Source organism: Aspergillus lucknowensis (genome assembly GCF_044049455.1).
Source record: "Aspergillus lucknowensis strain CBS 449.75 chromosome Unknown BJX67scaffold_24, whole genome shotgun sequence".
Lineage (NCBI taxonomy): Eukaryota > Fungi > Ascomycota > Eurotiomycetes > Eurotiales > Aspergillaceae > Aspergillus > Aspergillus lucknowensis.
Window position 1 is genome coordinate 197,148 of NW_027263568.1, and position 20,176 is coordinate 217,323.

General features: G+C 51.2%; 6 protein-coding genes across 6 annotated transcripts; 4 read left to right on the forward strand and 2 right to left on the reverse strand.

The window, feature by feature from the left end:
- Window positions 1-1,457: 1,457 nt before the first annotated feature.
- BJX67DRAFT_355123 (F-box and WD domain protein) lies at window positions 1,458-4,957 on the forward strand. The gene is made up of 2 exons (XM_071029281.1): window positions 1,458-2,125; window positions 2,221-4,957. Exons 1-2 carry the CDS (start codon window positions 1,909-1,911, stop codon window positions 4,545-4,547), a joined length of 2,544 nt encoding a protein of 847 aa, XP_070885544.1. The 5' UTR covers window positions 1,458-1,908; the 3' UTR covers window positions 4,548-4,957.
- BJX67DRAFT_355125 (H(+)-transporting V0 sector ATPase subunit a) lies at window positions 4,950-8,049 on the forward strand. Its single transcript, XM_071029282.1, has 3 exons — window positions 4,950-5,369; window positions 5,438-5,516; window positions 5,573-8,049. The coding sequence occupies exons 1-3, from the start codon at window positions 5,244-5,246 to the stop codon at window positions 7,939-7,941; spliced, it is 2,574 nt and encodes an 857-aa protein (XP_070885545.1). The 5' UTR covers window positions 4,950-5,243; the 3' UTR covers window positions 7,942-8,049.
- Window positions 8,050-8,081: 32 nt separating this feature from the next.
- On the reverse strand, window positions 8,082-10,004 carry fbp1 (fructose 1,6-bisphosphate 1-phosphatase). The gene is made up of 2 exons (XM_071024547.1): window positions 9,399-10,004; window positions 8,082-9,332 (listed from the first exon to the last, which is right to left on the reverse strand). The coding sequence occupies exons 1-2, from the start codon at window positions 9,521-9,523 to the stop codon at window positions 8,393-8,395; spliced, it is 1,065 nt and encodes a 354-aa protein (XP_070885546.1). The 5' UTR covers window positions 9,524-10,004; the 3' UTR covers window positions 8,082-8,392.
- A 1,349-nt stretch (window positions 10,005-11,353) lies between these two features.
- Window positions 11,354-11,739, forward strand: BJX67DRAFT_381799 (uncharacterized protein; the record flags this gene model as incomplete). Its single annotated transcript, XM_071033082.1, has 2 exons — window positions 11,354-11,390; window positions 11,462-11,739. The coding sequence occupies 2 exons, from the start codon at window positions 11,354-11,356 to the stop codon at window positions 11,737-11,739; spliced, it is 315 nt and encodes a 104-aa protein (XP_070885547.1).
- Window positions 11,740-13,564: 1,825 nt separating this feature from the next.
- Window positions 13,565-14,561, reverse strand: BJX67DRAFT_355158 (uncharacterized protein). The gene is made up of 2 exons (XM_071029283.1): window positions 14,483-14,561; window positions 13,565-14,287 (listed from the first exon to the last, which is right to left on the reverse strand). The coding sequence occupies exon 2, from the start codon at window positions 13,930-13,932 to the stop codon at window positions 13,741-13,743; it is 192 nt and encodes a 63-aa protein (XP_070885548.1). The 5' UTR covers window positions 13,933-14,287; window positions 14,483-14,561; the 3' UTR covers window positions 13,565-13,740.
- Window positions 14,562-14,976: 415 nt separating this feature from the next.
- Window positions 14,977-19,858, forward strand: BJX67DRAFT_131753 (uncharacterized protein). The gene is made up of 3 exons (XM_071024550.1): window positions 14,977-15,326; window positions 15,406-15,848; window positions 15,976-19,858. Exons 1-3 carry the CDS (start codon window positions 15,319-15,321, stop codon window positions 19,395-19,397), a joined length of 3,873 nt encoding a protein of 1,290 aa, XP_070885549.1. The 5' UTR covers window positions 14,977-15,318; the 3' UTR covers window positions 19,398-19,858.
- The last annotated feature ends 318 nt before the right edge of the window (window positions 19,859-20,176 follow it).

Genomic DNA, 20,176 nt, shown 5'->3' on the forward strand with positions numbered 1-20,176 from the left:
GGCGGTTGACGGTGCCCAGAGTCGATGCTTCCCAAAAACTACGTCGACCACGAAAACGGCGAATTGTAAGTTCAACGGCGCGTACTCTAGGAAGCGATAGGAGGATGCTTAATCGGTACCTCGGAAACTGAAAATATAGATAACGAGCAGGCTTCCTCTCACCCTTGCTGGCCAGCTGAGAATTGGGGGTAGTTGGAAGGGACCCAGATCGGAATGGAAAAGGGAGGGTGTGGGGTTTGGTTTGCCGCAGTAGCCAGGCTGGAACCCTGAGGGAGATCAGGGCCACCGAAGTATGATGGCAAAAGGCGAGTGGAATGGAAGGTGGGTGGATAAAAAAAGATGCGCGAGAGATTAAAGGATTATGGACTTTGAGTTGGAAGAGAGAAGGAAGGGAGAGAGAAGATGGGAGAAACGACGAAAATCATGGAGGGAGAAAGGAGGAGAGATTTGGTGACTTGAAGGAGGGCGAATAATGAAGGAGAACCTGAAATTCCAGGCAGTTCCGGGATGTGGTCCTGTTACCAGATTGGGACAGGGACTCAGGGAACTTGGAAAAGTAGGAAGGAGGAGGGGCCCAAACAAGACGACGCCACTAATTTCTGGTGTTGTTCCCACATTCTGCGAAGAAAGCCGTCACCTCTCCTCGATGGAAGAACCCAAGCCCGGCTTGAGCGAAGACTCCGGAGGCTGGTTCTCCATGCATGATCATGCCCCTCACACGAAATGTTCGAGGTTTTGCCCAGTCCAACGTCTTCTGCAGATGGCCCGACCCTGCAGGGGTATACTTGGAGTTCTGTGGGTTGGGGTCTCAGATAAAATCCGCTCCCATGAATGACGGTCGGCTTCTGACACTGTTCTTGAGACCATCTCTGACGACATTGTGCTTTTGTCGCAAAGCGATCGGCCGTTTTGCGTCTTTATCTCCCAAATCAACCAGAGCGAGACAAACAGCCTTCAGCTCATGCCCACGCCCGGAGGGCCGTGCAGAAGGATAAACAGGCCACGGCCTTTTCCACGCACGAGATCTATAGATGGTTACTGCTTGTTCTTCGATGCGTGGCTCTGGACCAGTGCGATCAGAAGATTGCGGTAGGTTTCTGGAATCGCCAGATCGTCGAAGCCGCTCTGGAAAGCCGTGTTGTAGAGATGCACTTGGGTCAAAGGAATGGCTGCCAGCAAGTCTCAGAGCCGACTCCTCCGATGCCTCGTGTTCACGTTGGATTGTCACTCAAGACCTGAAGAGCAAGAGCCCAAGTCCTCATCAATTGATAAGAGTAAGAAACTCCCGTAGCTGAGGGGATGCATCGTCGTCTGATGCCTATGAAGACACTCTCCAGTTATCGACAGCTCACCAAGCCGTCTGCCTACTCCAGAGTATGCCAACGTGTGACGAGCCTTTTCTAAATTGGATTTTTGAGTTACTGTTCGCCGCGATTGCGCGTGAACAGAGAAGAACCGGCAAAGCAAGTTCAATTGCTTGATCCTGTTTCCTCCTCGACTATCTGGTAGTAGCTTAATCTCTCCCCACAGACCCGCTAAAGTATGTTCATCAGATAACTAAAGAATGGATGGGCTCGCTCTCAGCTAAGGCGATGAAGGCCGTCCGGGAAATTTTCACACTCCAAAATTGATTATTTTCCTCTATCGATCTTGCCGTCTGCTACCTGAGCCCCTCGGAAGGGTCTTTAACCTCATAAAGCGTGTGATTCTCGAGCACTCTACATATACTCGAACGTTTACCGAAGGCGAAGCCGGCGGGAGGCTTTGTTTGGCAGCCACCGCCTTAGGCAGACGCTGGGCAAATCCGCATCGCTCGGCAGAAGCTTTGAGGAGTGAGGAAGACAACAAGAGGGTGCGGAGGAACAGCGACAGTGCTGTTGTTCGGTCTACCCGATAGAAAGAACCTTCATGGCGAGAGATACTGATGTGATAGAAGCCTCGATCCCTTTTCGTCTCTATCCATCCCATCTCACCGCCTCCTCTTTATCAGCTCCATTCAAGGTGGATGAAGGCTACTCTGATGACACACGAAGCCAGGCGGAGAAGGAGCTCTTACATACCCCCTCAGAGGATGTGATGCCTATTCCTGACTGGGTTTCTACTCATAGCGAGGCCGAAAGAGCTGGTGAGTTGCGGTTGTATCCGGCCGTCGAGTGCCCGTCCGTCCTTTGTCATACGTGGCCGACGCAAACGCTAACCCTGCATTTCCTTCTCATATAGAGATCGCCTACAGTCTTCTACGTACATTGCGCACCTCAACTGTCGCTGCTGTGGTGGAGCGGCTGTCCCCGCTGTTGCACATGGACCCTGTTCTCAAACTTCCTCCGGAAATCACCTCCGAGATTTTCTCCTACCTCGACTCCCAGACTCTCTTGACTGCTTCTTTGGCCTCTCACGCCTGGCGGAGTCGTATATTTGACTCCCGTCTGTGGAAGAAACTTTATATCGGTGAGGGGTGGCGTGTAGACATCGATGCGATTCACGCTTTCGAGCGGGACCATTCAGGGTTCTCCTCACCTCAATCTCGGAAATCGCGCTCGAGATACGAGACAGACCTGGGGGAACCAAAACAGAAAAAGCGCGTCCCTCCTGGATGGCTAGATTCGCGGGCAGCGGGATCGGACGGTAACGGCTCGAACGCGCCGATATTTGAACAACATGCGGTTCCAAAAGCCGATAGGGAGGGTGACTTTCGCATGTGTGATGCGGCGGTTCGGGAAGGCACAGCTTCCTCTCATACGCAAAATGCCGGGAGTAGGCAAGGGGCTCCGCGAGATATCAGTCCTTCCAAATCGATTCAACGAGCGCCATCACAATCCACCAAATCATCCCTTTTTATCCGGATGCCGAATGGTTCCGTCAAGATTGACTGGCCTCATTTGTACCGACAGCGCCGCCGCTTGGAAGACAATTGGGTTAAAGGACGATACACGAATTTTCAACTCCCACATCCCGCGCATATGGAAGAGGCGCACGGGGAATGTGTCTATGCAATCCAGTTTATTGGGAAATGGCTAGTCAGTGGCAGCCGTGATAGGACTGTGCGTGTCTGGGACTTGGAGACAAAGAGGTTATGGCACCGCCCACTCCTTGGGCACACAAAGTCCGTACTTTGCCTCCAATTTGACCCTAGCCCATCCGAAGACATTATAATTTCGGGTAGCAGTGACAAGGCTGTCATCGTATGGCGATTCTCCACAGGCGAAAAGATTCATGAGATCACCCCCGCGCACGACGACTCTGTCTTAAACCTCAGATTTGACCACCGATATCTCGTCACTTGCTCGAAGGACAAACTTATTAAAATCTGGAACCGACGTCATCTTTCCGCAACCGACGAGGCCTACCCTATCGTCCACCAGGGGTCCGGGGTCACGTACCCTTCGTATATCGTCGACACTAGGGAGATTCCCTTCCCCCATCTTGAGGATAAGATCGCTAAGAACCATATCCGCACTCTATTACCGTATTCTCTCTTGATGACGCTAGAAGGTCACACAGCTGCGGTCAATGCTATTCAAATGAATGATGATGAAATTGTTTCTGCCTCAGGTGACCGGTTGATCAAGATCTGGAATATCCGCAGTGGCGCCTGTATAAAGACGGTCGTCGGCCATTCAAAAGGTATAGCCTGCGTTCAATTCGATAATCAGCGGATTATCAGCGGGAGCAACGATGATACCGTCCGTATTTTCGACCACATTTCAGGTGCAGAGGTTGCTTGTTTAAAAGGGCATGAAAATCTTGTCAGGACTGTTCAAGCCGGCTTTGGTGACCCTCCGGGTTCGAAAGAAACCCTCAGACTGGAAGCCCTAGCGGTTGACAGAGAGTTTTTGAATGCTCAGCGTTCCGGTGAAGCCGTTGACCTAGGCCCTGCCGCCCTAAGACGAGCTGGTCACCAGCAGAACACAGCTGGTTCAAGAAATCCACGAGACATCAAGGCACTTGGCGCCCACATACCGCCAGGAGGAGGTGGAAGCAAATGGGGGAGGATTGTCTCCGGCTCATATGATGAGTCTATTATTATATGGAAAAAGGACGGAGAAGGGAAATGGGTTGTTGGCCACCAACTACGACAGGCTGATGCCGCGGCCAATGCCTCTTACGTTGCCCAAATGAGTGCACCCTCGCGTCCTGGCTCCGCGCGTGGCAATGCCTTTGCTCAACAAGCTGCTTTAGCGGGGCATAGTCTTCCTACACCTGCACAGCCGCCAGCATCAGCCTCTACGAATATCACGCAGCCAAGTCAGCCCGGCAATCCGGCCATTTCCCCGCAACAAATTGCAGACCAGGCTCCCAGCCTCCATCCACAAGTCCAAGGAGCCCCCAGCCGACCGGACCCGCCCAACGGGCCACCCCTCATGAACCTCATCGCAGCCCACTATCATAACCAACTCCGGCCAACACCAACATCTCGAGTCTTCAAAATTCAATTTGACGCCCGAAAAATTATCTGTGCCAGCCAGGATCCCCGAATCGTGGGATGGGATTTTGTCTGCGATGACCAGGAGCTTAACGAAGCGTGCCAGTTTTTCACTGGTTTATAGCCCACCCTATGTGCAGTATAATAATCTCTACCTTCTCATTCTGTATGACTGATATCGGTTTTCGCCGTTCCCGCATTGTCTTGCGATCATGGTTTCCCTCCTTTAGTATTATGTCCATTAATATCTTACAGTGCATGTAAAGCAGATTTCATGCGTTTACGGCTGTGGCTAGAGCTTTCCCAGCTTTTTCCTTTGGCTCCTTTCTATTCCAGCTACTTTGCTCTCGTGTGCTATGCATGGCTTCAAAGTGTTTTGATACATCTGGGCGTTGTATTGCTGGAGTCATGGCATCACTTCCAAATTCATCTAGCCTTTTACCATAGCGTGCGCGGTTCTAGAACTTATGAAATAAGTGAGATAGCTGAGTATTTGTATAATTATAACTCGTTAATTCAGTTAATGGCTGTAGGTCGGGACAACTTAGTATATGCTGACTAACAATGTACAAGTCACGTGCGTATTCGAAACAGCCACGCGGCTCCTGAAATCGAAGGACATCATCGAATGTCCTCAGGGTTCAAGCTCGGGGTCTCCTTTCCCTTGCGTCGGTGTGCTTTCCCCATTCCTTTACTACACCATCCCTTATCATTACTCTCTGTTCGCATATACTACTCACCTTGATCGAACTCGGCGCGGCTCCGCACCCCTGGCTCCTGTGGTGTGAAGGACCAGCTGCTGAGGCAGACACTTTCCACCATGGCACCCAAAGATACTTTCTTCCGTTCGTCGGATATGAGCTTGACACAGCTCTATATTGCCAACGAGATCGGTCGCGAGGTCGTTAGCGCCCTAGGTGAGCTTGGGCAGGTGCAGTTTCGGGACGTAAGTCAACTCCACCGGCGAGGGTTTTGTTGACTTGATAGCTGATTGATTGTTGTTTGGGTGAGCAGCTCAATTCTGAGACCAGCGCTTTTCAGAAGACATTCACAAAGGAAATTAGGCGACTGGACAATGTTGAAAGGCAGCTTCGTATGTTGAGTTATGGTTGATGGGTTGGTCGGATTGCTAATTCACCCTGGCTTTAGGGTACTTCCATGCGCAGATGGACAAGGCTGGCATTCAGATGAGGTCATCCTCTGAATTCTCCGACACTTTGGCTGCCCCCTTAGCGTCTGAAATCGATGAGCTCGCGGAACGCAGCGAGAGCCTCGAACAGCGTATTGCCTCATTGAATGACAGTTACGAGACCTTGAAGAAACGCGAGGTGGAACTGACGGAGTGGCGTTGGGTTTTGAGAGAAACTGGAGGCTTCTTTGACCGTGCACATACACATACAGAGGAAATCCGCCAGTCCTTCGACAACGATGAGGCGCCTCTCCTTCGTGATGTTGAACAGCAGAACCATCGTGGCGCGAACGGCGAAGCGCAGGGCCAACAGTCGTTTCTTGAAATGAACATCGGATTTGTGGCTGGTGTGATTCCTCGTGACCGAATTGGCGCCTTCGAACGGATCCTGTGGCGGACACTACGTGGTAATCTTTACATGAACCAGTCGGAGATTCCAGACCCGATCATCGACCCCGCTACCAACGAGGAGATACAGAAGAACGTGTTCGTGATCTTTGCCCATGGAAAGAGTATCATTGCGAAGATTAGAAAGATCTCGGAATCTCTCGGTGCTTCTCTGTACAACGTTGACGAGAACAGCGAGTTGAGACGGGATCAGATCCACGAGGTTAATACGCGGCTGAGTGATGTGAACAATGTCTTGCGGAATACGAAGAACACCCTCGACGCAGAACTTTCTCAGATCGCCCGCTCTTTGGCGGCTTGGATGATCATCGTCAAGAAAGAGAAAGCTGTTTACGACACGCTCAATAGGTTCTCATACGACCAAGCGAGAAAGACGCTTATTGCGGAGGCCTGGTGCCCAACAAGCTCACTGGCTCTCATAAAGTCAACCTTGCAAGATGTTAACGACCGTGCTGGACTGAGTGTGCCGACTATTGTCAACCAAATCCGTACCAACAAGACCCCACCGACCTATGTTCGCACAAACAAGTTTACGGAAGCCTTCCAGACTATCGTCAATGCGTATGGTATCCCGAGATACTCGGAAGCAAACCCTGGCATATATACTGTGGTCACGTTCCCCTTCCTGTTTGCTGTGATGTTTGGTGATTTCGGCCATGGCGCCCTTATGACCATGGCCGCAGCTGCTATGATCTTCTGGGAAAGACAGCTTTCGAAGACCAAGCTTAACGAACTAATCTACATGGCTTTCTATGGTCGCTACATCATGTTGCTGATGGGCATTTTCTCGATGTACACTGGTCTGATGTATAACGATATCTTCTCTAAATCATTCACCATCCTGCCAAGTTCCTGGAAGTGGCCTGATGACATCCAGGCTGGACAAGCTGTTGAGGCTTCTCTAAAGGGCAGCTATCGGTTTCCCTTCGGTCTCGACTGGAACTGGCACGAGGCTGAAAACAGTCTCCTTTTTACTAACAGCTTGAAGATGAAGATGAGTATTGTCCTGGGTTGGGCTCATATGTCCTATGCTCTCACCCTACAATACATCAACGCTCGCCACTTCAAGTCGAGGGTCGACATCATCGGCAACTTCATCCCAAGCTTGATCTTTTTCCAGTCCATCTTTGGGTATCTGGTCGTCACTATCATCTATAAGTGGTCGGTAGACTGGCCCGCCAGGGGACAATCGCCCCCCGGCCTCCTCAACATGCTCATCTTCATGTTTCTGTCTCCTGGAACTGTCGAAGAGCGGCTTTACTCGGGACAAGGCGGTGTACAGGTTTTCCTCTTGCTCCTTGCTGTGGTTCAGGTACCAATCATGCTCTTCTTCAAACCATTCTATCTCCGCCGTGAGCACAACCGGGCACGTGCACTAGGCTACCGTGGTCTCGGAGAACAATCCAGAGTCAGCGCGTTAGATGATGACGGAGATATGGACGGCCGAGCGTCTGGCACCCGCGACAGCATTGCTAGCGATGGTGAAGGCGTCGCCATGATTGCACAGGACCTCGGAGAAGAAGAACACGAAGAATTCGACTTCGCCGAAATCATGATCCACCAGATCATCCACACCATCGAATTCTGTCTGAACTGCATCTCCCACACTGCCTCATACCTGCGTCTCTGGGCACTTTCCCTCGCCCACCAACAGCTCTCCATTGTTCTCTGGGATATGTCTCTAGGCGGTGCCTTCGAGAACGAAAACCCTACCACGCGAGTGATCATGATTGTTGTCACATTCTATCTTTGGTTCACCCTGACCATCTTCATTCTCTGTGTTATGGAGGGCACCAGTGCAATGCTGCACTCCCTCCGTCTCCACTGGGTCGAAGCCATGAGCAAGCATTTTATGGGTGAAGGATTGCCTTTCACGCCGTTTAGCTTTAAGACACTTCTAGAGGAAGATCCTGTTGACTAGTATTAAGATTTTTGTTCCTTCTTTTACCTCTCCTTGGCCTCCCTTCTCTGTTGCATCTTGATGTATTGTATATTCCTGATAGGAGATTCAATAGATTGTTTCAAATAATAGCTTTCACCTTAGACTGCGTCCATTGGGTTACGTACGCAGGGGATTCAGGCAAGAACCTCGACGAATAGCGGGATGAACCCGGTGTATATATCTATCCCTGACTCTCAGCCGTATCATGTTCTACCTTCTTCCGTTTGATCGATTGATTAGGCCACGATTTACGGGCGAAGAGGTATATAAATAATTTTTATCAGTTTTTAATTTCCCTACAGGTTAGGATGCTAATATGTAACAAAGCAGTAAGCGTATTTCCCTGGAGAAGCCACAAGAACTCCGACCGGACGCCGCAACGGCCAAGTAAGGCCCCTTCATTCGGGACGTTCAGTCAAACTTTCAATACTTATTTCTTGTGTTTGTGGTACGTATCAATGACCTTCTGCACCTCATCCTTGGAGCCGAGGAACACACCGCTCCGGTCGTGGATATGTTCCGGCTGGATCGAGAGGAGGCGCTCCATGCGCGAATTAACAGCGAGACCACCTGCATTCTCGAAGATCATAGCCATGGGCGCGCACTCATACAGAATACGGAGCTTTCCCTTAGGACTCTTGTGATCAGCCGGGTACGCGAACACACCGCCGTAGAGCAGAGTCCGGTAGGCGTCTGCGACCATGGAGCCAATGTAACGGGCACTGTAGGGCTTGCCGCCCTCGCCGGGGTGCTTGAGTGAGTGGAAGTAGGCGTTCACCCACTCATCCCAGTACGCACTGTTACCCTCGTTGACGGAGTAGATGGCGCGCTTGGCGGGGAGTTGCATGTTGGGGTGGGTAAGGATGAACTCGCCGAGGGAGTTTTCGAGGGTGAAGCCGTTGACATTGCCGCTCTTCATAGTGATGACGAGCTGCGCGGAGGCACCGTACATGGTAAAGCCGGATGCGACCATTTCGGTACCGGGACGGAGGATGTCTTTAGCAGTGACACTGGCTTGAGGCCCGAGGATGTCGTCGGGGAGCTTGAAGATGCCGAAGATGGTACCAACTGAGACGCCAGCGTCGAGGTTGGAGGAGCCGTCAATGGGGTCGCAGACCACGGCGTACCGGGCGTTGGGGTGTTCGTCGAAGATGATGGCCTCTTCCTCCTCCTCGGAGACGAGGATGCGGCATTTACCGGAACCCTTCATGGCGGCGATAAAGACATCGTTTCCGATCACGTCGAGCTTCTTCTGGTCATCACCAGTTGTGTTTGAGGACCCAGCGAGACCGGTTAGGTTGATCAATGTCGCCCGACGGATATAGTACGCAATGGACTTGAAAGCAAATTGAAGTGCGTGGCAGAGTAATCTAGGTTCAAGAATTGTACGGATGAGCTCGAGTGACTTGCACAGTTATGAGCCAGAGAAGACTCACGTGAAGTCACCAGTGGCTTCAGGAACTTTCACCTGCTCCTCAGTGAGGAACCTTGTGAGGGTGACGATGTCGGTGTTGATGTTCTCCTGGCCTACAGCGCCATTCTCATTGCCGTTTGTAGCCATGATGACTGTTCAGAGGCTTGGATTGAGAACTGAAGCTGATTGACTCGCGGGGTAAGAAGGTTATATGGTTTTGACAGGTTGACCTCGGTTCAGCGGAGGAGTCCCGGAATGGCCTATCAGAGTCCTGGGGAAGGGTAGGAGTGAGTGCTTTATCTGGCTCCGAACGAAGTATAATCGGAAGATCGAACGGTCTCTCTACAGGACAAGAAGCGTTTCAAGAGGGATTTATCACGGACCCCTCAGGTCCGCGGGAAGCAGGCATTGTATTTAAATGCGCATGCCATGCATCCAGCAGGAGCAATCTTTTACCAGGCAGGTGAATAAGCCAGAACGTCAGAGCTGGAGCAGGAGGTGGAGCGTTTGACTGACATTGGACTTGCTTTGACTTGCGGCCCTCGCGTTTTCGTCATAAGCCAAAGTTTCCCGCTGCAAACCGTGGTCACGCCCCCGCGCTAAGTCTCTTCGGGAGAGCTCCCGGCTCTTCTTCTTGCTCAAGCCGAAAGGCCCCGAGATTCCCGCGATCACAGTGCAGGGTCAGCCCAGTGGTGGAATTTTTATTTCCTGCGGGTCAATGAATTGCGAGGTTGGCTACGAGTCTTCTCGAAGGTCAGGTTGTCCTGGAGTATGCGATCAACAGGGAGAATTACGACAGTGTCCCCAAGTACGAGGAACTCAAAGTGGGCTCCAAGAAGGTCACCAGACAGGCAAATTTGATAACTCCGTAACTGCAGTGGTCCTTGGTCGAGACCTTTCTTTCAAGGCACATGATGCGCCAGAGGATCCGACCTTCATGGGAAGAAACTGATGGTCAGCCTTAGCCTTTCGAGGCTTGGAATAGAGACCTCGATCCCCGTCGAGAAAGAGGCAAAAGGCAACGGGATTGTTTGACTTGACGTGTTCAATTGTTTTAGCTATCAGCTACATTCACAGTCTAAGCATCTCGAGAAGCCGCAGAAGCCTCATTATTCATCTGCACATCCGTCTTGTAGCCCTTGGACTTCCTGGGCGCAATGCCTTGGTAAACATCCCGTCCAATTCCTGAAAAGACCTGCAGCTCGCTTCTGGCTGCTGGAACCACAGGTACAAAAGACAGTAGAGGCACATCCCGCCCAAAACAAAAGCGTTCTTCCGGCACCAATTTTCTTTATCAGGGATGTACGTGAAGGGAATAACATACTGCCACATCACATTAATCCCACTATGCACTGCATAGCCGATGGCAACTGTCTTGACGCGTAATCGGGCTGTAGCGACTTCGGAAAGCAATAAAAATGCCCTTGAGTCTATCGAGGTGTTAGATTAACGGCATATGTCTGATCGGTTCAGATCCGCCGGTGGTCGAACTCGCAGGTGAGGCCGAGACTTTGCGTTTGCCGCGCGCGTGAGAATCCGGCTCTGAGGCGGGAAAATTCATTGAATATTCCCGGTCAGGCGGCTGGACGGACATGATGGTCTCTTAGGGTGGAGTCACCAGCGAAACGAGATCAGAAAAAGAAACTCCTGCCAGCAGACGGCTAAATAGCACTGAAGAAGAGAAGAGTAACAGCTATAGCTATAACAGGTAGCCGTAGGACCAGAGGGGTTGGAGAATCGAGGATGACAGTGAGGAGTGCACGCAAACTTTTGAGGGAATGGTGATCGGTTGAACGTCGTACCAGGAATGTTAATAACATGAGGGTTTCGAGTTCGGATTTGTTATTTTCGAGTTTGCAGATTCTCGTCTCCAGTGTTTTCTAATGTTTCCTTGGTCCTCTCCATGTCCTCGAGGAACCGGTCACCCATATTGTTGGCCAGGATCCCCTGCCGTGGAGCAAAGGTATCCGGATCTGCATGGTTCCCTCATGGGGGAATTATGTGCACGAGAGTGGTACGTTTTCAGCCGCAATTTGAAGCTGGTCTTCGAGAGCAGTATAATTCAGCTTGGCTAACGGGTACCAGATAATTCAAGAAGTGTCATCAACGCTCAAACTGTGTTCCCCTTTGGAAAGTTCATTGGCCAACGGTATCCGTATCTCCCAAAGACCCTTGTTGGCGACTCGATCCCTTACTGGCAGAACAAGACGGCAGTCAAGAATGACTCTGCTATTGGTGGTGCGGTCCCAGATCACCAAGTCATTGACTGGTCATTTGTCTATGACGACCTGGCAAATGGCATTCTTGTTGGTGAGCGAGCAGCTATAGCATCAACATCATCAACTAACCACACATCCTCCTAATGGTGGCCGTTGATGACGATCCACCCAGTCAACTAATGGTTCAGTGGAGAGCCGCTCGCGCTTGCACACGCCTTTTTGGGGGACCAACAATGGCTCGGCTTGGATGCTACTCAATCTGGCCACGCTGATTCCTTGCCGAACTCCGCTATCTCTTGGTGGAATTGCTGTCGTGGCTGGGATCCCATTGAGAATATGTATGCTGCGGGGTCGAAGCCCGGAGCTCGCACACGACCGGTTGTCGACAATGAACCACACTATGAGAACAGATACAATGACAGAAACAAGAGCCACTTCACTTTCCAACGTAGATGACATTCACATCGGAAGTTGGTAAGCTGTAAACCTCACCTTCACACCACTCAACCTCGACCGACGCTGACCGAGAATCAAACAGGTCTTCTCAGGCGCAGTGGGCGTTACATATGGGGCAAATGCCGTCATGCAGAGCGCCATCCCCAGGTTTTTCAAATCAGACGGGAGCGGACCAAATGACAACTGGCTGACGGACTTGGTGTTGCCGCGATCTAGTCAGATACAGTGGATCAAGAAGGTCATGACGGACAGAGGGAATGTGACGTATCTCACGCGTGTGCCGGCGCAGGACGTCCTCGTGGGAAACCCCGGGACCGATGGCAGGAGGATCACGGCGACAAGGGATAGTCTCGGTAAATGGATCATGGTGTATACCCCTCCGGGAGAGCCATTCCAGATTGGCACGAAAGGATTGAGGGGATGTCGGGTGCGGGCAAGGTGGTGATCCGTTGAACGGGGCGTATGGCGAATTTAGTTCTATGTAGTGTGGAGCAGACGCGAGAACTTGGACATTCAAGCCACCTACGACCAGCGGACATGAAGACTGGGTGGGTGCTCGTTCTGGAAGTGAAGGATTCAGCAAAGTCATCGTGAGATCGCACGGTTGTGGCCCTCGACTGGCTCGTCACGCTGGCTGCTCCATTGATTCCTGCGGGGGACTGCAAGGTCAGAGGTTAGAAAAGAATCAAAATTATCTTCTTGCACGAAAAAAGTAATTCGATTACCACTCGGGCTTTGTGGGATTCCTCCTTGAAGGTTCATTGCTCTGGCCTTTTTTGCTCCTTATTGGTTAGCCGAGTTGAACTACATGCTAGCCATATTGAGACTAGCTTCATACTAGCGCCTCGGTAAAACTAGCTCCGGTCGGAGCAGACCAAAAAAACTTCGTGAAATCTTCCCAGCTCTTCTCCTCCACCAACACTCGTCAAACTTCGCTGTGTCTGTAATGATTGGGACACGCAGACCTTATCTCCAAGATGCTGCAGACGCAGTTTGATCACCATAAAATTCTTCACTAACGTCATCTGTTCTCATCACACAGTTACTTGGTAAGCCTTCGAAATTCTCTTCTCGCTTTTCCTGCTTTCCACATTCCCTCTTGTATGATGATAACTGGAACCATTCAAACTAGAGTCTTTGACCCCTTTCGGGCATGAAAACTCACTTCTTTGCACGTCAGTCTGATACTTTTCAAAAAATATCCTGTTTCTTGAGTTGCTAGGGAGCGCAACGTTAGCTTACTTACCTCGAGAAATAGGACTAACCCACCCAGCCGCCGCACCTGACCAACCTTCGAATGTGACTTAAACTGTACGTATTATCTCCTCCTTCTTTCGCCCTCTCTAGAATGATGCTTCTTTTAATTCATATACGCTGGAAATTACCGACTGAGACCTTCGGGTTTCTGACGATAACATATGGCTATTTCTGACCTCAAATATCTCGTTCTATGTACTTCGATATGGTTATCCTTGACAAATGCTGACAACTGCAGGGTGTCTTAGGGCCATAATGCCAGATATCCGTCTTTCGATGGTAAGAGTCACAAGCAGATCCTTTCATATACATACTTTTGAAGATGAAGCGGCACTGGGCTCCGACGGCGTTAGACAAAACGTCCGGTCCTGATGGATAAGCCATTTTTGCGGCAGGCCTAGAAAACCTCGCCCACTGAGATCTTTGCCTGAATCATATGTTCTGCTGAACGCATTCTTTGCATGAGGCTAATACCGGAACTAGAGTCGAAATGGGCCTGATTCCATATTCGATAGCACTCCTAGGTACATCTCCCAGCTCCTGTTTCCCCCCTTTTCCAATGATGATTTCTAGATGACGAGTCTTATTCGAGTTTTCGATGCAGACAACATCCTTTTTTACCATTCATGCTTTCCTGACCTGAAATCTTCAAGACACACTCCTAAATCACGCTGTGGAAGTGTTGCTAACTATTCATGAAGCATAGCTATGAGATAAGACAATGCATTCAGCTTGAAGCAACTGGAACATGTATGTCTTGATCATCCTCATCCCCTTATCTCCTGTAGTGATGATTCGACGTGAAAAAAGACAAGCATATGTCCAAGTTGGCATTGCCAACTAAGAAGACAATTGTCGTGACTGATCAGCCGCCATATTGTTATTCCTCGCCGACCTGAGGCTGTCTTGAATACTGACGGCTCCCAGTTCGCAGAATAGCTTACCTGGCAGCTCCACGATATGCAGCTTTGGACACTGTGTGAGTATTCTCTCCTTTTCCTTTTACTTCTTCGTTTACATGATGATTTACTATAATTTAATCACGACGGTCAACATATGTCTTTCTTGATGACCACCGCCTGTGACAGGGCATGCATCTGAAATTACTTTTGATTCGATCTGGCGCCTTGCTGTTGTTTGTTTGGTCATTGGTCAGAGACTAATGTGCTTTCAGTTCCTCGAAACCAACCGCATCTTCATGTGCGAGCACCCAGATTAGTTCATTTTTTCTTCCAATATCATAGAAACAAATCGAAATCATCTTTGGATATTTGTGTTGGTAGTTGAAATAACCAAGGCGGGGTTGTAGAAAGTGCATTAGCCTGAGCTTGCGGTGAGACAAGAAATTTGAAGGTCTTTGTTTGCCCCGTCCTGCGTCTGAAAAGCTCAGATTGTGTCGTCCGCGGCTGTGGAATCTTTGGCTTGATCCCCTCAAGAATGCTTTTCTTCGAAGATCATCCAACCCAATGGGACAACTGGCCATCCTGCGCTACGGCGACTTTGGTCTAGCTCAGGAAATCCTTTCACAAGTTCGACAAGGGCGACTGTGATCTCAACGCTGGTTTGCTGGGAGGCGTGGAGAGAGGAGGCTGTCTGGCCTCTGAGAAGACGCCAATCCAGGCCTTAAGCGCCCACACCACGCCGTCTGTGATGAAATGTCCAAGGCTGCATGCGATGGCGCATCGTCAGCCAGAAAAGACTCCGCTCCGGATTCTGCAGCCACGTTCATGACCCAAACTTGACTGAGGTTGTGTTATTTTTATCTCTCCAGGGCTCTTGGACCCAAGTTCCAACAAGAGGCAAGCCGCCTCCACACCTGGTTGGCCTGAGAATCATTATTGGAGCTCTTTGCTCTTTGTCTTGCGCTCGCATCTCTTCGAACAGACCTGTCCTGTCGCCTGTTGCAAGGCTCGTGTTCTTTGGTCCCTGCTCGACTCCGTCTTCTTCCCCTTTTCGTTGCGTGGATAATCATCATGGCTCCGTGTCTGGTTGGCTCCTGACTGCACCAGGATGAATAAGTGCGCGCCGTCCCTCCCCTCCCCTCATTCTTTGTTCTTTTTTCCAAAGAATCTGAGACTGATTCGAGGCTGTCGGTAGCTGGCGGTCCTCAAGCAACACTGGCGGCGACCCGTCGTCCAGCCCATATACAGCTAACACCGGCTGGCCAACACCACGGACTGCCACAAGCGGTCAACCCTCTCCTGGTCGTCGCGAATATGCCATCCAACCGCCTCCGCTAACCACCGCCTTCAACAATCATCAGCTCCAGGGACTCGGTGTCGGACTCGGGGCAGGCTACGCGGCAACGCCTCTTTCAACAACCTCCTTATCTAGCCCGTTTACTCAGTCCCCTGCTGTGAACTCTGCTACTAGTGCAGCTCCAGGGTCGTCCCCAATGGCGTCTCGACAGTACAGTGTCCCTTACAATCCCCAGGACTGGGGCCCGCTCAATAATAGTCCTATGAATGCGGGCCAGTCGGCATATGCATCGTCGGGAAATATACTTCGAATCGTCCCGCACCAACGAGCGCCGCAGTCAGGTTAGTACGCTTCGTGGGAGGCCTCTGTGACGGCCGTGACCTTGATGTTCTTGCGTCCCCCTTTGCTGGGCGGATGGGAATATGTTGCTCCGTTTGCCAGAGTAGATTTAACAAAATTATCATTCAGAACTGTCACCGCCACCTCCGCCGTATTCTCTGCCGAGCCAGCAACAGCAGGCCGATCTCGCAATCCATAATACGCCGGTTCTCGACTCCGCGTCTCCCAACACCGCGTCTCCCTATTCAGCAGCAGCTCGGCAACAATCAACCCATCGTACTCGTCCTATTTCGGCCTCCCGTGGGGAGGTTGGCCACAACAGACAGGTTTCGCTTCCTCCACCTCCCCCTTTACCACCTGGAGCTCCATCTTCCAGGTCATCCTCCCACAACCGCGTCGATGTATACCACGATCAAGCCTCGTATAATAGCGGACAACAAGCTTATATTATGGTTTCGGAGGATAACCTACAGCATTCCCATGTGAATGGCTATAGTCACTCAAGTATTGTACAACGTGATGAATTTGGCCGTCCTCCGAGTTCGAGGCGGGCTGTGTCTGCTGGCCCTATTGTTGGCAGTGCAAGCACATCAAGGGCCGCAAGTCAGTCGAGAAGCCAATCACCACAGGGGCCAGCCTGGGAGCCAGGCATGCCTCTCCCGCCGCCTCCTCCAGGACCCCCGCCCGGCCCACGATCGCAGAGCGTAAATGGATTAGGCGACACATCATCGTCTCGCAGCTCGCAGGGATTATCGCGCCAGCCACCATCCCTAGGGACCGGGCTGGGTAGTATCCCGCCGACACCAGCAGGATGGGTGGATGAAGGTCCCACTAACACCGCGCGGAGTAGGGACAAAACGCCACTCAACATTGACACATCAAGCCCGGCAATCTCTCAAGATATTAGTGGCTCTGGATCAAACGAGCCTTCTCATTCGTCTCGAAATCCTGCCAGTGGCGGGGGACTTTTTCGCAGCCCAGCGGTTCGGGACACCAGCGCCAAGGGAATCCGGGAAAGGAGGATTGAGCGCAGGAACAGAGAAAGCCAATTTTTGGACGATTATAGCGCAGTGTCGAATAGCACGAACCCGTGGGCCGATGCACTGGGTCAAGTAAAACCGTCCAACCTTGTCCTTGAAGACCAGCATGACACCGAGCACCCCCGTCCTGGTGCTGTGACGGGGTATACACCGCGTAGCAACCACAGCGTCACTTCGGATATGCCTACTTCACAATCTCGGGCGTCTTCGACGAGCTTATTCTCGTCAAACCGATCACCATTCTCTACCCCACGAGCTGAGCCGAGCCCACTTGGACCACCATCGCACCGATATGCGCAAACGCCACCTTTTTCACCGAATGCAGAGCATGCATTCGCTTACGCGAAAAGCTCATCGCAGGCACTCCCTCCAAAAGCCCTCCCGACCCCTCCGCTGCAATCAGGACAAGACTCCCGGCCATCTTCAGGACTTAGCCGCAGGGACGAACGCCCGCTCTCGCATATCCTCCATTTACCCAATGACGCGGTGAGTTCGCCGACTTTGCAACCGCGACGACTCTCAAACCATAGCGGACAGTCGCTTGATTCAGTTGTCAAGCAGGACACTGAGCTCATCCAGAGTGCGACGAAAAGGCATAAGGAATTCATCGAAAAAGAGGCCAGCGCTACGGATGAACAGGAAGCCCTACGGCTTTTCACCGAATTTATGATCACTGAATCTCAGATTCGCCGTGAGCGATATGCTAAGATTTTCGAGTCCGGCTCCTTCAGCTCGGAACCTATCCAACAACGACTCTTCCAATTACCACCGAAGCCGGCTCCAGCGCCCCTGAACAGACGGTCGTTCAAAGCGCCTAAACTAGATATACCCCAGAGCCGTGGGGAGTCGTCTTGGAATAACTACAAACCTTGCCTCTCGCCCATAGCCAGTCTTGGTATCAGTAATGATGAGATGAGCTCCAGAGGGCGTGCACCAAGCCGCTGGTGGGAATCCAGAACGGGGTCAGGTAGCGAGGGGGGCGAACGCAGAGTTCAGCGATCGAAGCGCGAGTCCAAATACATGGGACTGCCCCTCGGACTCCGAAGCCAAGGCTCTACTGGTAACGGAACTGTGGACAGTTCCTTCGATCAGTTCAACCACTATGCGGAATACGGCCCAGACGAATATCCGCCTGAGAAAGTCGGATGGCACGAGGATCAAGCTCTTCCAGGGTATCCTGCACCAACTAGTCTGAGCAGCAACAGCGCTTCTACCGAGCCAAGGAAAATGGATGTCTCGAGGCTCATTACACTTCCACCTCCTTATCCCCGACACTATCCGGCCGTTAACAATAGCCACCCAGACCTTGTAACGTATCGAACCGTAGTCCGATCAATTAGTGACCATTCCGAAATCAAATCCACCAGGCAACGACATGCCTCTGACACGGAAGCCCTATGGAACGACCACCACGAGCGTGTCAAAGAACACCGACGCCAATTCAAGACGAACATCCAAAGCCAGATTCAAGACGGCAGCATCAGCTTCGCTGAAGCTGCTGAAGCAGAAGCCGCCCTCATCGAAGACGAATATAAGCGCGAGCAAGCTCTAACAAAACGTGTCCTCGACACATACCAAGAATCTGTCCTCAAACCCATACAGGCAATCCTGACCGACCGGATCGACCGAGCAACTGTTTGCATCGACGAACTCCGCAGCAGGCTCTTTGACGACGCGCAGCACGAAACGCCCGACCAGACGCAAGAAGAAGGCGACGAGAAGCCCGAACTACTCGAAAAACTCACCCAGCTCAAGTGGCTCTTCGAAGCTCGGGAGCAGCTACACCGAGAAATGTATGATCTCATTAGTGACCGCGACGAGAAGTACAAGGCCGTCGTCATCCTGCCCTACAAGCAGAAAAAAATCGAGGACAAAATCCGCAGCACAACGGACTTCTTCATTCGTGACGCACTTGATCGCCGCGCAATTTACGAAGCGAATGCCCTGTCTCGCCTCGAATCCTTCCAGGAAGTCATCGAGGAAAATGTCGTGCGAGGAGTGGAAATGCAGCTTTCCGCATTTTGGGATATTGCTCCTTCCCTTCTTACTCTCGTTCAACAACTACCCGAGAACATGAGCGGCTTCCAGATCCAAATCCCCTCTAATGAATACAAAGAGAATCCTAGCTACCACGAACATCCATTGCAATATCTTTACACTCTGGTCTCGCACGCCGAAAAATCAAGCTATCAGTACATTGAATCCCAGATTAACCTCCTCTGTTTGCTACATGAAGTGAAATCGGCCGTCATGCGGGCGAATTGCAAACTCATGGAGACGGAGCGAATTCGCCGTGGCGAGCCTGAGGACGCGGTGGCTACGGAGATGCGGGATAGCCGTGCGAGCGAGGAACGTTCGCTAACAAACGACCTGAAGGACAAGGTTGCTACGGTCGAAGGGCAGTGGGCCGAGGCACTGGGGAGTCAGATCCAGGCTTTGCGACAGAGAGTGAGGGATCAGCTGGAGCGAGAGGATGGGTGGGAAGATTTGGAGCAGTTGGAGCAGACTTGACCCGGCCTCAAGAAGTTTGATGAGAAATGATTCACATTTCGCACGGTTTATCTTGATTTTGTGATTTTCAACGAGATACCCGTGTTCATTCGTTACTACGCAATGTATTGATATGATGTTACGAGCTCATGGCGAAGGGTGCCTCGAGGTTAGAACATGTTGTCGACCCAAACCCCGCTAGTCCTGATTCGAATAATCTAGTGACTAAGCACAGATATATCACATGACTCATTATACCCTTCTAGAGCTTTCCTTGCAAATCTCTCTCACTTCAACTTGACAATTGCCGGGGACATAGCGCGATTTTATAAATCCACAATTCCTTTCCTCGACGGTACTTCACTCTACCTTCCCCGGCTTTTACAACGAGGAGACTTTGGGGTTGATCTACTTTGATTACAGCATCTTCGTATCTGGACGTCCCTGTCAGAACTGTAAGTGGCCTTGAATTTTTCTTCTTTTCTCCCCCTCCAATTGCACCCACATTCTGCCTTTTTGTGATGAGACAACTAGCTGGCACCAGTCAGAGGAAGTTAGACACTCGTGTCCATCTTCATTGCTGATCAGCTTACTGGTCTGGGAACGCTACCCGGATCCTGAAATTTTTAACCTTCTTTCCTTCACGGACGTGCGTCGATGGAGCCAATACTAATTCTGGCATCGCTTAGCAGAACCCCATAGCGTTCAACATAACCCAAATCCATTTACTTGACATTCCCGGGTGGCTGTCAATTTCGCAGCAGGGTGCTATCTCTAGAAATATAAACTAGTCCAAAAGT

Coding starts and splice junctions, on each gene's coding strand:
- BJX67DRAFT_355123 (XM_071029281.1), top strand. CDS start 1,909: ATGGCGAGAGATACTGATGTGATAGAAGCCTCGATCCCTTTTCGTCTC. Junction 2,126..2,220: donor TAGCGAGGCCGAAAGAGCTG/GTGAGTTGCGGT, acceptor CTTCTCATATAG/AGATCGCCTACAGTCTTCTA.
- BJX67DRAFT_355125 (XM_071029282.1), top strand. CDS start 5,244: ATGGCACCCAAAGATACTTTCTTCCGTTCGTCGGATATGAGCTTGACA. Junction 5,370..5,437: donor GGCAGGTGCAGTTTCGGGAC/GTAAGTCAACTC, acceptor TTGGGTGAGCAG/CTCAATTCTGAGACCAGCGC. Junction 5,517..5,572: donor CAATGTTGAAAGGCAGCTTC/GTATGTTGAGTT, acceptor CCCTGGCTTTAG/GGTACTTCCATGCGCAGATG.
- fbp1 (XM_071024547.1), bottom strand. CDS start 9,523: ATGGCTACAAACGGCAATGAGAATGGCGCTGTAGGCCAGGAGAACATC. Junction 9,333..9,398: donor GAAGCCACTGGTGACTTCAC/GTGAGTCTTCTC, acceptor TCTTGAACCTAG/ATTACTCTGCCACGCACTTC.
- BJX67DRAFT_355158 (XM_071029283.1), bottom strand. CDS start 13,932: ATGGTAAAAAAGGATGTTGTCTGCATCGAAAACTCGAATAAGACTCGT.
- BJX67DRAFT_131753 (XM_071024550.1), top strand. Junction 15,849..15,975: donor CCAACGAGCGCCGCAGTCAG/GTTAGTACGCTT, acceptor ATTATCATTCAG/AACTGTCACCGCCACCTCCG.